At 40.4% G+C, this 13,796-nt stretch overlaps 1 protein-coding gene across 5 annotated transcripts in view; it reads right to left on the bottom strand.

Moving 5' to 3' along the window:
* SLC25A27 (solute carrier family 25 member 27) overlaps nt 1–13,796 on the bottom strand; it is a 47,860-nt gene that overhangs the window by 1,145 nt on the left and 32,919 nt on the right. The window contains exons 7-10 of one of the 5 annotated variants that reach the window (XM_040348443.1): nt 12,862–12,954; nt 11,367–11,469; nt 10,404–10,488; nt 6,682–6,878 (exon numbers count right to left, since the gene is read on the bottom strand). In XM_040348443.1, the coding sequence (XP_040204377.1) occupies nt 10,417–10,488; nt 11,367–11,469; nt 12,862–12,954 (268 nt within the window). In that variant the 3' untranslated portion in view covers nt 6,682–6,878; nt 10,404–10,416. The other 4 variants (XM_040348445.1, XM_040348444.1, XM_040348447.1 and 1 more) reach the window with 4 other exon arrangements.

The raw sequence follows: 13,796 nt of genomic DNA, 5'->3' as shown, positions 1-13,796 counted from the left end.
CTGACCATGCTCCAATCTCTTTAATTATTGATCTAGCCCAACAAAATTCGAAGCATGTTCTTTGGAGGAACAATACATATATTTTGTCACATAGAGGAGCTCTGGCAGAGATGAAGGAAAGACTAGAAGAATATTTTAAATTTAATGACAACGACGAAGTCTCTATCTCTAGTATATGGTGTGCCCACAAAGCTTTCTCCAGAGGAATGCTGATACAATTGACGTCTAGGGAAAAAAAAAGGCGGTCACAGGAGGTAAATAATCTATTAGTGAAAATAGACAAATTAGAGAAGGAACACAAGCTAGCCCCCAAACACATCCTCCTCCTCCAACAACTTAATGAAGCCAGACACGAGCTTAGAGCGACTTTGATCTCTGATCATGAAAAATACCTCAAAAAACTAAAACTAAACCACTACTCCCAAGGAAATAAAGCGGGTAAGTTACTTGCCATGCAACTACGTATTAGACAGAACAAACAGAAAATCCATGAAATTGTTCACCACAAGTCAGGAAAAGTATTGTATAACCCACAGAGTATAGCTGATGCGTTTGCAGAATACTATGAGGGCCTATATAATCTAAAAAAAGATCATACTGTCACCCAACCAACCCTAAAAGATATAACCCAATTTCTTGATAAACTTAACATCCCTACAGTAGATTCCGCTACATTAGAAAAATTAAATGATCCTATAACAGTAAATGAAATCAAAAAAGTAATCTCAATGTTACCACTAAATAAAGCGCCCGGTGCAGATGGCCTATCTAGTGAATACTTTAACCACTTAAGCCCCGGACCAATATGCAGCCTAAAGACCCAAGGGGTTTTTACAGTTCGGGACTGCGTCGCTTTAACAGACAATTGCGCGGTCGTGCGACGTGGCTCCCAAACAAAATTGGCGTCCTTTTTTCCCCACAAATAGAGCTTTCTTTTGGTGGTATTTGATCACATCTGCGGTTTTTAGTTTTTGCGCTATAAACAAAAATAGAGCGACAATTTTGAAAAAAAAGCAATATTTTTTACTTTTTGCTGTAATAAATATCCCCCAAAAACATATATAAAAACATTTTTTTTCCTCAGTTTAGGCCGATACGTATTCTTCTACCTATTTTTAGTAAAAAAAATCGCAATAAGCGTTTATCGATTGGTTTGCGCAAAATTTATAGTGTTTACAAAATAGGGGATAGTTTTATTGCATTTTTATTTTTTTTTATTTTTTTACTACTAATGGCGGCGATCAGCAATTTTTTTCGTGACTGCGACATTATGGCGGACACTTCGGACAATTTTGACACATTTTTGGGACCATTGTCATTTTCACAGCAAAAAATGCATTTAAATTGCATTCTTTATTGTGAAAATGACAGTTGCAGTTTGGGAGTTAACCACAGGGGGCGCTGTAGGAGTTAGGGTGCACCTAGTATGTGTTTACAACTGTTTGGGGGTGTGGCTGTAGGAATGACGTCATCGATCGTGTCTTCCCTATAAAGGGAATGACGCGATCGATGCGCCGCCATAGTGAAGGACGGGGAAGCCGTGTTTACACACGGCTCTCCTCGTTCTTCAGCTCCGGGGAGCGATCGCGACGGAGCGGCTATAAACAAATAGCCGCGCCGTGGTCCCGGATCGCTCCCCGAGCGGACCCGACCTCCGCATGTAGCGGGGGGGGTCCCGATCGGACCCCCCACCCGCTAATAGGCGAGGACGTACCCATACGCCCATGTGCCTGTACGTGCCATATTGTGGACGTATATGTACATGGGCTGGTCCTTAAGTGGTTAAGGCATTTGAAAATATGCTTTCTCCATACTTGACCAGATTGTTTAATCAAGCTGTCAACACCCGCTCATTCCCTAAGGAAATGCTTGAAGCAATTGTCATCACAATACCAAAGCAAGGGAAAGACCCGACATCTCCAACTAATTATAGACCTATCTCGCTACTTAATTCTGATTTAAATTTTTTTGCTAAGGTTCTAGCTAATCGACTATTAGAAATTACTCCTTATCTGATTGAACCAGATCAAGTTGGATTCGTGAAGGGACGTCAAGGCCCGGATAGCACCAGACGGATGATTAATCTACTTAGCCATGTAGAGCGCGGTCGGATGCCTTCTCTGCTTCTCGGACTGGATGCGGAGAAGGCATTCGACAGAGTGCACTGGGGATATGTAGCGGAAACCCTTAAGAAATTTGGTCTCACAGGATTTATTTTTGAAGCCATAATGTCTCTCTATACTACACCATCTGCTAGGGTATTTACATCGGGAAGTATATCTAAACAGTTTAGTCTCTCAAACGGTACTAGACAGGGATGCCCCTTATCACCCATTATATTCTCATTAGCAATTGAACCGCTGGCGATATCTCTCAGATCTAACCCCAATATCGTAGGAATCAAGGTCGGTCAAATAGAACATAAATTGGGATTATTCGCGGACGACGTTCTTTTAACTTTATCCGCTACCGACACACTACTAGAAGAGGTAACCGCTATCCTAGATAAATTTGGATCAGTCTCTTATTATAAGATTAATCATAGTAAATGTTTTGTACTACCTATGAACATCCCGCCAGACCTAGTTGATAAACTAAAACAACAATCTAGCTACAATTGGGACAAACCCTCCATTACCTATCTTGGGATTCAACTTACTTACCCACCTAATAAACTGTATGAAGCAAATTATCCCTCCTTATTAACTCAAATCACTCAAGATACACAGTCTATTAAAAAGACACAACTATCTTGGATTGGAAGAATAGCAGCCTTTAAAATGAAGACGTTACCAAAAATTCTATATTACTTCCGCTCCCTCCCCATCCCATTACCGACTAAATTTTTCACACAAATTAACTCGAAATTGAGCAACTTGGTCTGGTTGGGAAAGAAACCTAGAATTGCTTTATCTACTATGTCATTGGTTAAAGCTAAAGGAGGCCTAAACCTCCCAGATTTACGCCTATATTACTTCGCCTCACTCCTTGATCAAATGAGATACTGGTTCAGATATTCAAATGATAAATTATGGTTGAACGTTGAACGAGAAGTGTCTAAAGGGAAGGATCTATTTTCCCTTTCCATGGCCTGCTATGCTCTACCAAAAATTAATACACCCAACTTCCTAACAATTAGAGCTACTCTGGCAGCCTGGAAGTTTGCTCTAACAAAATTACAGCCGACATGTAACCCAGTCCTAATGCCAATACCACTAGGAGTAATCGATTACTGTAAAGTAAGAATTACTACCACACCCTGGTCCAAACAGGGAATCAATTTTTTTGATCAGCTATCACCCGATGACATACATAAAATAACGAATAAACTCATAGCCAAACCGTTCAATAAAAACTTTGACCCAAAGAAAAGTGTGGAACTCCCTAGGGCGCTGTGGGAATTCTTCACTTCCTATAAAATAAGTGGGAAGAGAGGCATATCCCATATATATAAACTACTTTCATCTTTTCCAATTCAAACCAAAACTTTAAATATGATTAAATGGGAGAAGGATCTATCACAAACTTTTACGTGGGAAGAATGGCAAAAAGCCATCCATATTAACAGTTCTTCTTCTGCATGTGTAGAACATTGGGAGAACGCCCAGAAAATACTAAACCGCTGGTATTTGACCCCTTACAGACTATCCAAAATATTCCCTAGCTCCTCCCCCATATGCTGGAGATGTGAATCCCACACTGGCAATTTGTTACATACCCTCTGGGATTGTAAAACCTTATCTAGCTTCTGGAATAATGTATCCTCCTTTATCGCATCCTTCACTGGTAATCTAAAAATACTCACACCTGAATTAGCCCTACTAGGTTTAAATCTAGATGTCTATCCTCCTCAATTTAGAACTATAGTTGCCAACTTCCTTACAGCAGCGAGACTCACCATAACAAAACTATGGAAATCTACCTTAGCACCTAACTTATCTGATGTTGTCCAGAGACTCAATACTCAGGCTCACTATGAGCTAATGTTAGCACATAGGAAAGGAACCATAAGTAAATTCATTAAAAATTGGAATGAATGGATTACTCATCCTAGGGCCTCAAATTTTCTGAAGAATTTTAATAATTATTAAGTGTGTTCCTGAACGACTACACTCCTAAACTAGACCGGATGTAAAAGATAACTTCCTACTCACCTTCCCCTCCCCTCCTTCCCTTGATACCCCTTTATGTTAATTTTGATTTTATTAAATAATATAAGATAATGAGCCATAATCCCTTGTTTACAGCATGATCCCGTTGGGGTAAACAGGGATTGCTAGTTACTTGTTTAAGCATCTGACCACTATCCAACTGGACTAAGGCCCTATATGGTTACTGTTTAGTAAAATGATAATTTGAAGCCTACCCAGGCACACTGTTGAACACATAGTATGACTAAGAAACTGTTGTATTGTTATGACTCTTATTTGTGCTTTATTGTGTATCTTTGAAAAATACAATAAAAAACATTTGAAAAGAAAAATGATGGCAGTTCTGAAGGAAAAAGGAGGTCCAACCCGGTACTAGCAAGGTGTACCTAGTAAAGTAGCTGGTGAGTGTACATACACACAAACCTAAACACAAATTATGTATTTACAGACTGCACAAATGTGTGGTGCACAATTGCCACGTTGCCGGTCTTTCTCTCTCTGGTTTCAGAAAATTACGAGTCACTCACTGTCCTTGAACAAGCAGACGGCAGAAAAGTGTAAATCCGTGACCATCAATGGATTTTTTTTTTAAGCCAACACTATCTACTCACGAACATTGAGCCACCAGGTCTTTACAATCACATTACAGTCAGCTGCCTCCATGTGTTCAACTTCAGGCAGAAGCTCCTCTTGGACAGCTTGTACCACCCACTAGCTTATCCACGTCCAACGTGTTTCACCAGTCACAGGCTGTCAAGAGCTTCCTATTACCAAAGCCCAGAAGCTGGCCACGATGTGATTGTAAAGACCTGGTGACTCGCTGTTAATGTGCCCTTGGCTTATGTACCGTATTTATCGGCGTATACCGCGCACTTTTTTTCCCTTAAAATAAGGGGGAAATCGTGGGTGCGCGATATTCGCCGATACCCGCGCTCAGTTTGAATGCCTGCGCCGACATATACCGAGTGTAGTACACTCTACTACATTTGGCCAGGCTCGGCTTCGCTCGTGCTCACGCATAAACGTCACAGAGTGTGAGCACGAGTGAAGCTGAGCCTGGCCGAATGTAGCCGAGTGTACTGCACTCAGTATATGTCAGCGGAGGCATTCAAACTGAGCGCGGGAAGCAGCGATTAGATGGGGAGAAGCCGGGAGGACACCACCGAAGCCGCAGACGGACGCCGGACCCGACGAGGCCGCCGATGGACGCCGCACAAGACACCAAAACTAAGTACTAAAATGATTTTTTTTTTACAGGAATTGCGGGTCCACATTAGGGGTGTGCGCTATACGCCGAAGCGCGCAATACCCTGATAAATACGGTACATTTGAGTAGAGAACGCTGGCTTGATAAAATTCCCTTGGTGGGTACCGCATTACACTATTGTGTTGCCTTCTTTTTCTCTAAATGAACCATCTTGTGGAGAGGAGAATCAATGCTTTCTGAAGTGGAGTTCCTGGGATGGTGAAAAGTGAGAGACTGTTCCCATAGGGCGAGTTTAGGCTGATGTTTTCCAATCTGCAAATTGATTTGGTGAGTAAATCTCACTTGGGTGTGGGGTCACTGTGCACAGATTTGAGCACCTTTTGTGGAATGAAGACACAACACACTTTGCACTGAAGATAGAACCTGATTGAATAAACTTCTGCACTATTAAACATTTTTTCATAACTATAGTGCACTTAGCATATTCTATATTATTACTCTGCTATGACTGATTTTAAATTTAACAATTTTTGGACGTGGGATATGTATTGCGATTTTATGCTTGTTTTGAATAAGTAGGAATTTCTGTGCCTTTTTTTTGCACATACAGCACTGCTTGGTATTTATTTATAAAGGGGTATTTTAAAAGGTAGCTGCAAGTTAAATGCAAGTATCAATTACCATTTTCTTCCTCTACACATTTGTATCACGGAGTGGGGATTATATTTAAACATTTAATATGTTTTCTATTGTGAATAAATATGGGTTTACAAGATTTTAAAAATCATTGGAGAGTGTAAAAGTCCAGCACCAGGACGTCTTGTAATTAAAAATGTATATTATTATTTAATCCATCAAACCATAAAAATAAATCAATTTAATTAATTTTTTTACGTTTTAGCCTCCTACATAGGCCTTAGTCATACTAATTATGACTAAGGCCTATGTAGGAGGCTAAAACGCGTACATTTTAAAAGGAATGGATTCCTTTTTATGGTTTGATGGATTAAATAACAATAACAATTTTTATTGTCAACATCCTGGTGCCAGATTTTTACTCTTCATTGGATTTTGGACGATCAGTACTACGCGAGTTCGGACACAAATGTCTTGATCTCATCCTGTCTATCTATGAGATTTTGGGGTTGCAGCAAATTCCTTTGTTGCTTTGAAAAATCATTGCATTCTGTTTTTATGTAGATTTTAGACAGCATCTCAAAGGTTTTGAAATTGGGATTGTATATTGCAGAATGACTTGGGAGCAACCAGTTTACAATATATTTAAGACATGCAAAGCAGGAAAAAAAGCCACGACAAATGTGTTATTTAGTGTAAATAATTTATATCCATGAACAATTTTTTTATGCATATAAAAATTAAAGAAATAATTAAAAGATTCCCAGAAATTTCACGAGGCCATTTTTGCAGCTTTTCAGAAGTGTAACTGGAAATAAGACCGAATATCTCTTCTTATACTTCTTCAATGTCACTTTTGTCTGCTGATGATCCCATTCCTGATCCTGTCATTCCACAGAATAGAAGAAAGTTACATATACTGTATACAGTATATATATATATATAATATATATACACACACACACAGTGCCTTGCGAAAGTATTCGGCCCCCTTGAACTTTGCGACCTTTTGCCACATTTAAGGCTTCAAACATAAAGATATAAAACTAATTTTTTTTGAAGAATCAACAAGTGGGACACAATCATGAAGTGGAACGAAATTTATTGGATATTTCAAACTTTTTTAACAAATAAACAGAAAAATTGGGCGTGCAAAATTATTCTGCCCCCTTAAGTAAATACTTTGTAGCGCCACCTTTTGCTGCGATTACAGCTGTAAGTCGCTTGGGGTATGTCTCTATCAGTTTTGCACATCGAGAGACTCAAACTTTTGCCCATTCCTCCTTGCAAAACCGCTCAAGCTCAGTGAGGTTGGATGGAGAGCGTATGTGAACAGCAGTTTTCAGTTCTTTCCACAGATTCTCGATTGGATTCAGGTCTGGACTTTGACTTGGCCATTCTAACACCTGGAAATGTTTATTTGTGAACCATTACATTGTAGATTTTGCTTTATGTTTTGGATCATTGTCTTGTTGGAAGACAAATCTCCGTCCCAGTCTCAGGTCTTTTGCAGACTCCATCAGGTTTTCTTCCAGAATGGTCCTGTATTTGGCTCCATCCATCTTCCCATCAATTTTAACCATCTTCCCTGTCCCTGCTGAAGAAAAGCAGGCCCAAACCATGATGCTGCCACCACCATGTTTGACAGTGGGGATGGTGTGTTCAGGGTGATGAGCTGTGTTGCTTTTACGCCAAACATAACGTTTTGCATTGTTGCCAAAAAGTTTGATTTTGGCTTTCATCTGACCAGAGCACCTTCTTCCACATGTTTGGTGTGTCTCCCAGGTGGCTTACTTTAAACGACACTTTTTATGGATATCTTTAAGAAATGGCTTTCTTCTTGCCACTCTTCCATAAAGGCCAGATTTGTGCAGTATACAGGGACTGATTGTTGTACTATGGACAGAGTCTCCCACCTCAGCTGTAGATCTCTGCAGTTCATCCAGAGTGATCATGGGCCTCTTGGCTGCATCTCTGATCAGTCTTCTCCTTGTATGAGCTGAAAGTTTAGAGGGACGGCCAGGTCTTCGTAGATTTGCAGTGGTCTGATACTCCTTTCATTTCAATATTATCGCTTGCACAGTGCTCCTTGGGATGTTTAAAGCTTGGGCAATCTTTTTTGTATCCAAATCCGGCTTTAAACTTCTCCACAACAGTATCTCGGACCTGCCTGGTGTGTTCTTCATCATGCTCTCTGCGCTTTAAATGGACCTCTGAGACTATCACAGTGCAGGTGCATTTATACGGAGACTTGATTACACACAGGTGGATTCTATTTATCATCATTAGTCATTTAGGTCAACATTGGATCATTCAGAGATCCTCACTGAACTTCTGGAGAGAGTTTGCTGCACTGAAAGTAAAGGGGCTGAATAATTTTGCACACCCAATTTTTCAGTTTTTTATTTGTTAAAAAAGTTTGAAATATCCAATACATTTCGTTCCACTTCATGATTGTGTCCCACTTGTTGTTGATTCTTCAAAAAAAAAATTACAGTTTTATATCTTTATGTTTGAAGCCTGAAATGTGGCAAAAGGTCGCAAAGTTCAAGGGGGCCGAATACTTTCACAAGGCACCGAGAGATAGATATATAGATTTTGTGTGTGTATATATATATATATATATATATATATATATATATATATATATATATATATATATATATACACACACACACACACTTTTTTTTTTTTATGAAATGCTCAATTGGCTAGTTGTCCGTCTTCTCTCTGTAACTGAACAAGCATGTAGCAGCTAAAAATCTGACTTTTAAATCTGCTTGTTCTAATAAGCATTTAGTGCTCAAAGTTTGTAGAACCCCAAACATTATATCTTTTCTGAAAGCAGAGGCCCTGGGGGAAAAAGTGGTTGCAATTTAAATTTTCTAAGTCACAAAATTTGCACAGTCGCTGGACGAGAAACCATTTAATCACAAACTGCGTATGGGGATTCTTTACTGCTATAGTGGTAAGGATGTAGAACTGCCCTTCTACAATTGATGGTGTCAGTGGGGGAATGTTGAGAATTTAAAAAAGCTATTTGTGAATGCACTATACAGAAATATGGGAAACATAATTACAAACACACTCATACACCAACGCAGATTGAAATAGATGGATTGAGATCTTTATTCAATCTTACCAATTATGAAGCAAAAAAGAGAACTTCATTGTTAGGGTTTATATACACTTGAGAATGTATTAATGACTACAAAGCTACAGTTACAAGGCCTTGAAAAAGTATTAATACCCCTTGACATTTTCCACATTTTGTCATGTTACAACCAAAAAGATAAATGTATTTTATTGGGATTTTATGTGATAAACCAACAGAAAGTGGTACATAATTGTGAAGTGGAAATTATAAATGCGTCTCAATTTTTTTTTTTTTTACAAATAAATATGTGAAAATTGTGGCATGCATTTGTATTCAGCCCCCTTTACTCTGACACCCCTAACAAAAATCTGATGACGTCATATGACGAAACGATCAGCAGGATGCCACGCTCTGCGCATGTGCGATCGTTTCCATGGATTTTTACAATGGTTTTGGCTTGTTTTCAAACTGGAGATTCAGCTCCAGTGCAAACGTACTGTATGTATGCAGCACTTGCCAATAAACAGATTAAAAGACAATATTACACTATTCAGAGTCTCTCGTCTCGATACATATTTTACACACCCTGTTGCTGAGGCTGTCCGATTCCCTGGTTGCTGATTACTTTCCAGTGCACCTAAAGGCTTTTGGTGAGGGATGCCTGGATACTCCTCCATTGAATCTTTGAATTCAAACAAGCGCTTTGTGACCCCCCTGAGCAAGTTGTATTGAAGCATTCTGAATTTACTTGATAATGTTCTATACCAGGGATATGCAATTAGCGGACCTCCAGCTGTTACAAAACTACAAGTCCCATCATGCCTCTGACTCTGGGTGTTATGCTTGTGGCTGTCAGTCTTGCTATGGCTCATGGGAATCGTAGTTCTGCAACAGCTGGCGGTCCACTTATTGCATATCACCGTTCTATACCATCACTCAGGAATTTCCTTGAAGTTATGTTGCCTTAATATACACTGTACCTCCTATTTGGGTTTTGATGCTTTTGCTTACTTCTTTGTGATGCTTACTACATTGATGATTACTGAATGTGACATGCAGTACTGTTTGTATTTATCATTGTACCAATTTAATAAAAGTTTTCTGTGGGGGAAAAAAAAAGTAAATGTATCCTTTAAATCATAAGCCTTTCTGATTAGCAAAGCTTCAACACTTCCTTGTGGTGTTTAAGGCCCAACTCCAAACATGACGTGGCAGTTGGCAGAGTTTAGCCATAAAGTCAGTGAATATTGGGCCCTAGTAACTAACCAGTAAATGTTTTACATACCTACAAGACTTCTGCCAAACAACTTACCTAATAAAGAGACTCAGAATGAGCTAACCCCTACAATACGTCTTATCTGCTCATAAGTCAGCCAGAAGACCAGTGACCAGGGAGCCTGTAACAAAAATGAATATAAGATACACTCCCAGATGCAAACTTTAAAATGTTTGAATACCCTTGCAGTCCCCCTGCCCCCCAACCCAGCACCCTCCTCTGAACTACAAGGGTTAGGTGCTTGTTAAGTCTAGGGGAATAAGCAGTTACTCATACCTTGCTCCAGCACTCTCACCTTTTCTCTGACACTTCAGGCTGTAAGTGGGTCTGTCATCCTCATATACAAAGCAGGACTACTGGTTCTGCACTGTACATGACGACATCAGAGTGCAACCATTGACGGGATGCTCTTACAGAAGAGGCCACGGGGGTTGGGCGCATAGCATGAAGCCAGAGCGAGGAGTCAGGTAAGTAGGCAAGTATTACAGCTTAAGCTGGCCGTACACAGATTGAAAATTGTCTAGTTCCAATTTCGATCCATGTACGGCTAGGCTGGCTGTACTAAAGTCGATTTATAACTAAAAGAAATTAAAAAAACACCATAAACACAATGAAGCAGGGCAGTGGGAGCATTAGGTTTTTGTGCCATTTTTCTTCAACTGGATCTGGGGTTTTAGTCAAAAGGCAGATGCACTTATGAATAGTTCCAAATATCAGCCAATTTTGGCACAGAACCTTCAAGCCTCTGATATAAAGCTGAAGGTGGATTTCACCTTTCAGAACCACAACGACCCAAAGCATACCTCCAAATCATCAAAAAAAAGAATGGCTTCACCAAAGGATCAAAGTTTTTGGACTGGTCAAGCCCAGACCTGAAGCCAATTGAAAATCTGTGGGGGTGACCTGAAGAGGGCTGTGCACATGACAGATTTGGAGCACTTTTGCAAGGAAGAGTGGGCCGTCCCATTTTTCTTAATAAATATTTGTGAAAGTTATTACCATTCTCATCCAAGTGGGAACGAATCCTTTGTAGAGGGACAAGAATCCCTCTCCTCGCACAGCTTGGATGAAACAGTCAGTGGAAGACTTGTACAAGATTCCCCTGGGGAGAAAAAATAAATAAATCACAAGACATAAATACCATTAAATCATTCAACAGATTGTTTATTCTAAATAAGCTCAGGCAGGTTTGGATCCTAGTCCAAAATCACCTGAATGATCCCGCCAGGAAGCGGTCACTGTACTAGGCCAAGCATAAGCAACCGAGGCATTCGCCACCCCATAGCTACATGTATACACACTCCTTGTATATGTGCAGTTGTGAGACAGGGAATACTTTGGCTAACCGCTTCCCAGAGGAGATGCTCAGGTAGGTTCAGAATAGGATCCAAACACACCTGAGCTCATCCCTATTCTTTATCTTTTAGAGACAGCAGTCTCTAGAAGCAGTCTTCAGAAACCAACACGGAGGAGGTAATGTAAGCCCTTGGCAATCTTATTTACAAATCAGGACTGCTGGTCCTGTATTGTAGTATGGGACCATGTTGTAGAATGGTGTGATCATTCAGGAAGTGAAGAGGAGTGACATTGGGGGGGGGGGGGACTTGTCTTATGAAAAGGAGAAAGCTTGCAGTAGTGAAGAATAAGTTGCACTGCAAAAGGTTACTTTTCCTAAAGCCCCAAATTCACCTTTAAAATGACCCATTATTGGCGTGTGCTCTCTCACCTATAAAAACATCAGTGTGTCTCTAATTGATATTAGTTTCGTATTTTTCATACTTGCATAAGTTAAACGACACACTTTGTCTTTTATATATACTGTATTTTTCGGCGTATACCACGCACTTTTTTCCATGAAAATCAGGGCAAAATCGTGGGTGCGCGATCCCCGCTTTCCCGCGCCGAGTTTGAATACTGCGCCGGCATATACTGAGCGCAGTACACTCGTGTATAGTCGGGCATGCACGGCTCCTCTCGCGCTCACGTCCTGGACGTACAGGACGTGAGCGCGAGAGTAGCCGAGCCTGCCCGACTATACACGAGTGTACTGCGCTCAGTATATGCCGGCGCAGTATTCAAACTCGGCGCGGGGATCAAGCGGGGAGGACGCCGGACCCGACGAAGAGGACACCCCCGAAGCCGCAGACGGACGCCGGGCCCGACGAGGCTGCCGCGCAAGACACCAAAACTGTAAATACAAAAATCTTTTTTCCACAGGAATGCGGGTCCACTTTAGGGGTGCGCGCTATACCCCGATAAATACGGTACACACTTATCTTTATTCATGTGACATTGGTATTGTATGCTGATGTATACTTTGATGTTGCACAAATTTGTAAACGACTGTTATCTTACTTACAATACTGGTATGTAATGTGTACACTGTGGCTATTGTCATTATTGTGTCGTAAATTTCTAATAAAATGTAACCTTTAAAAAAAAAGGAAGAAGGGGTGTTGAGGAAAGGCTGCAATAAATGAACGTTGACACATACCGGCCATGTTTGTCTCTAGGCTGGTTCATTATTCGGGTCTTGATAACATCAGCCGGGGTTCCCAATGTAGCAGCCACCAGACCTGAACATATACTGCTCCAGACACACCAAAACATAAAAATAAATGACTGGCGTTGGGTAGATTGGATGCAGGCATTGTAACAAAACTACAGCAACAATTCTGACTGGTTGACAGTTTTGTCCCTCCCTCTCCAAGAGTGCTGCTGTGCAGGGAACTGCAGGAGGCTGATGGGAAGACAATACAAGATACTTAAAAAGGAAAATGATATGTTCTGGGTGAAGTTTTTAGAAAATTTGTATACTGATATTTTATATACGTTTTTAACCTAGATTTTTTCAGGGCTGTGGAGTCGGAGGAAATTTTGGGTACCTGGAGTCGGAGTCGGAGTCGAGGAGTCGGGGGAAATTTTGGGTACCTGGAGTCGGAGTCGGCAAACAATGCACCGACTCCGACTCCTACTAAATTTAGATTGGAATAAAAAAAAAAAAAAGCAAGTTTAAATGTCCCAATTCACAAAAAGTTATAATTAATGACTTCTCTACTGTAAGAATAAAGACCAATGCATGCAGTGCCTCACGTAACCGCAAAACGAACACGTTAAGTGACCGTGAAGAAGCATGCTTTTCATGTGCTTCACTATATGGCACGCAACGCACAATTAGGAGCTGCAATACTTATACTTTCCATAGTGTTGTGTTCTGCTGTTACAGGGAACGCATGTTAGAGAACCAGTAAGTGTCCAAATAAAAAAATTCCAACAGGAGTTTTATAAAGCACTAAAAGAAGTTGAAAAGTATGATCGCTCATCAAAACTTACTGTTGAAGAAGCCATCCTTGTTTATCCAGAGATCGTTAGTGATGTGGCCAGAATAGTTACTGCAATGCCACCCACCCAAGTCAGTGTCGAAAGATT

The sequence above is a fragment of the Rana temporaria genome, chromosome 4 (assembly GCF_905171775.1).
Source record: "Rana temporaria chromosome 4, aRanTem1.1, whole genome shotgun sequence".
NCBI lineage: Eukaryota > Metazoa > Chordata > Amphibia > Anura > Ranidae > Rana > Rana temporaria.
The sequence above is the reverse complement of the archived record's forward strand: the minus strand, read 5'-3'. Positions and strand labels throughout refer to the sequence as shown.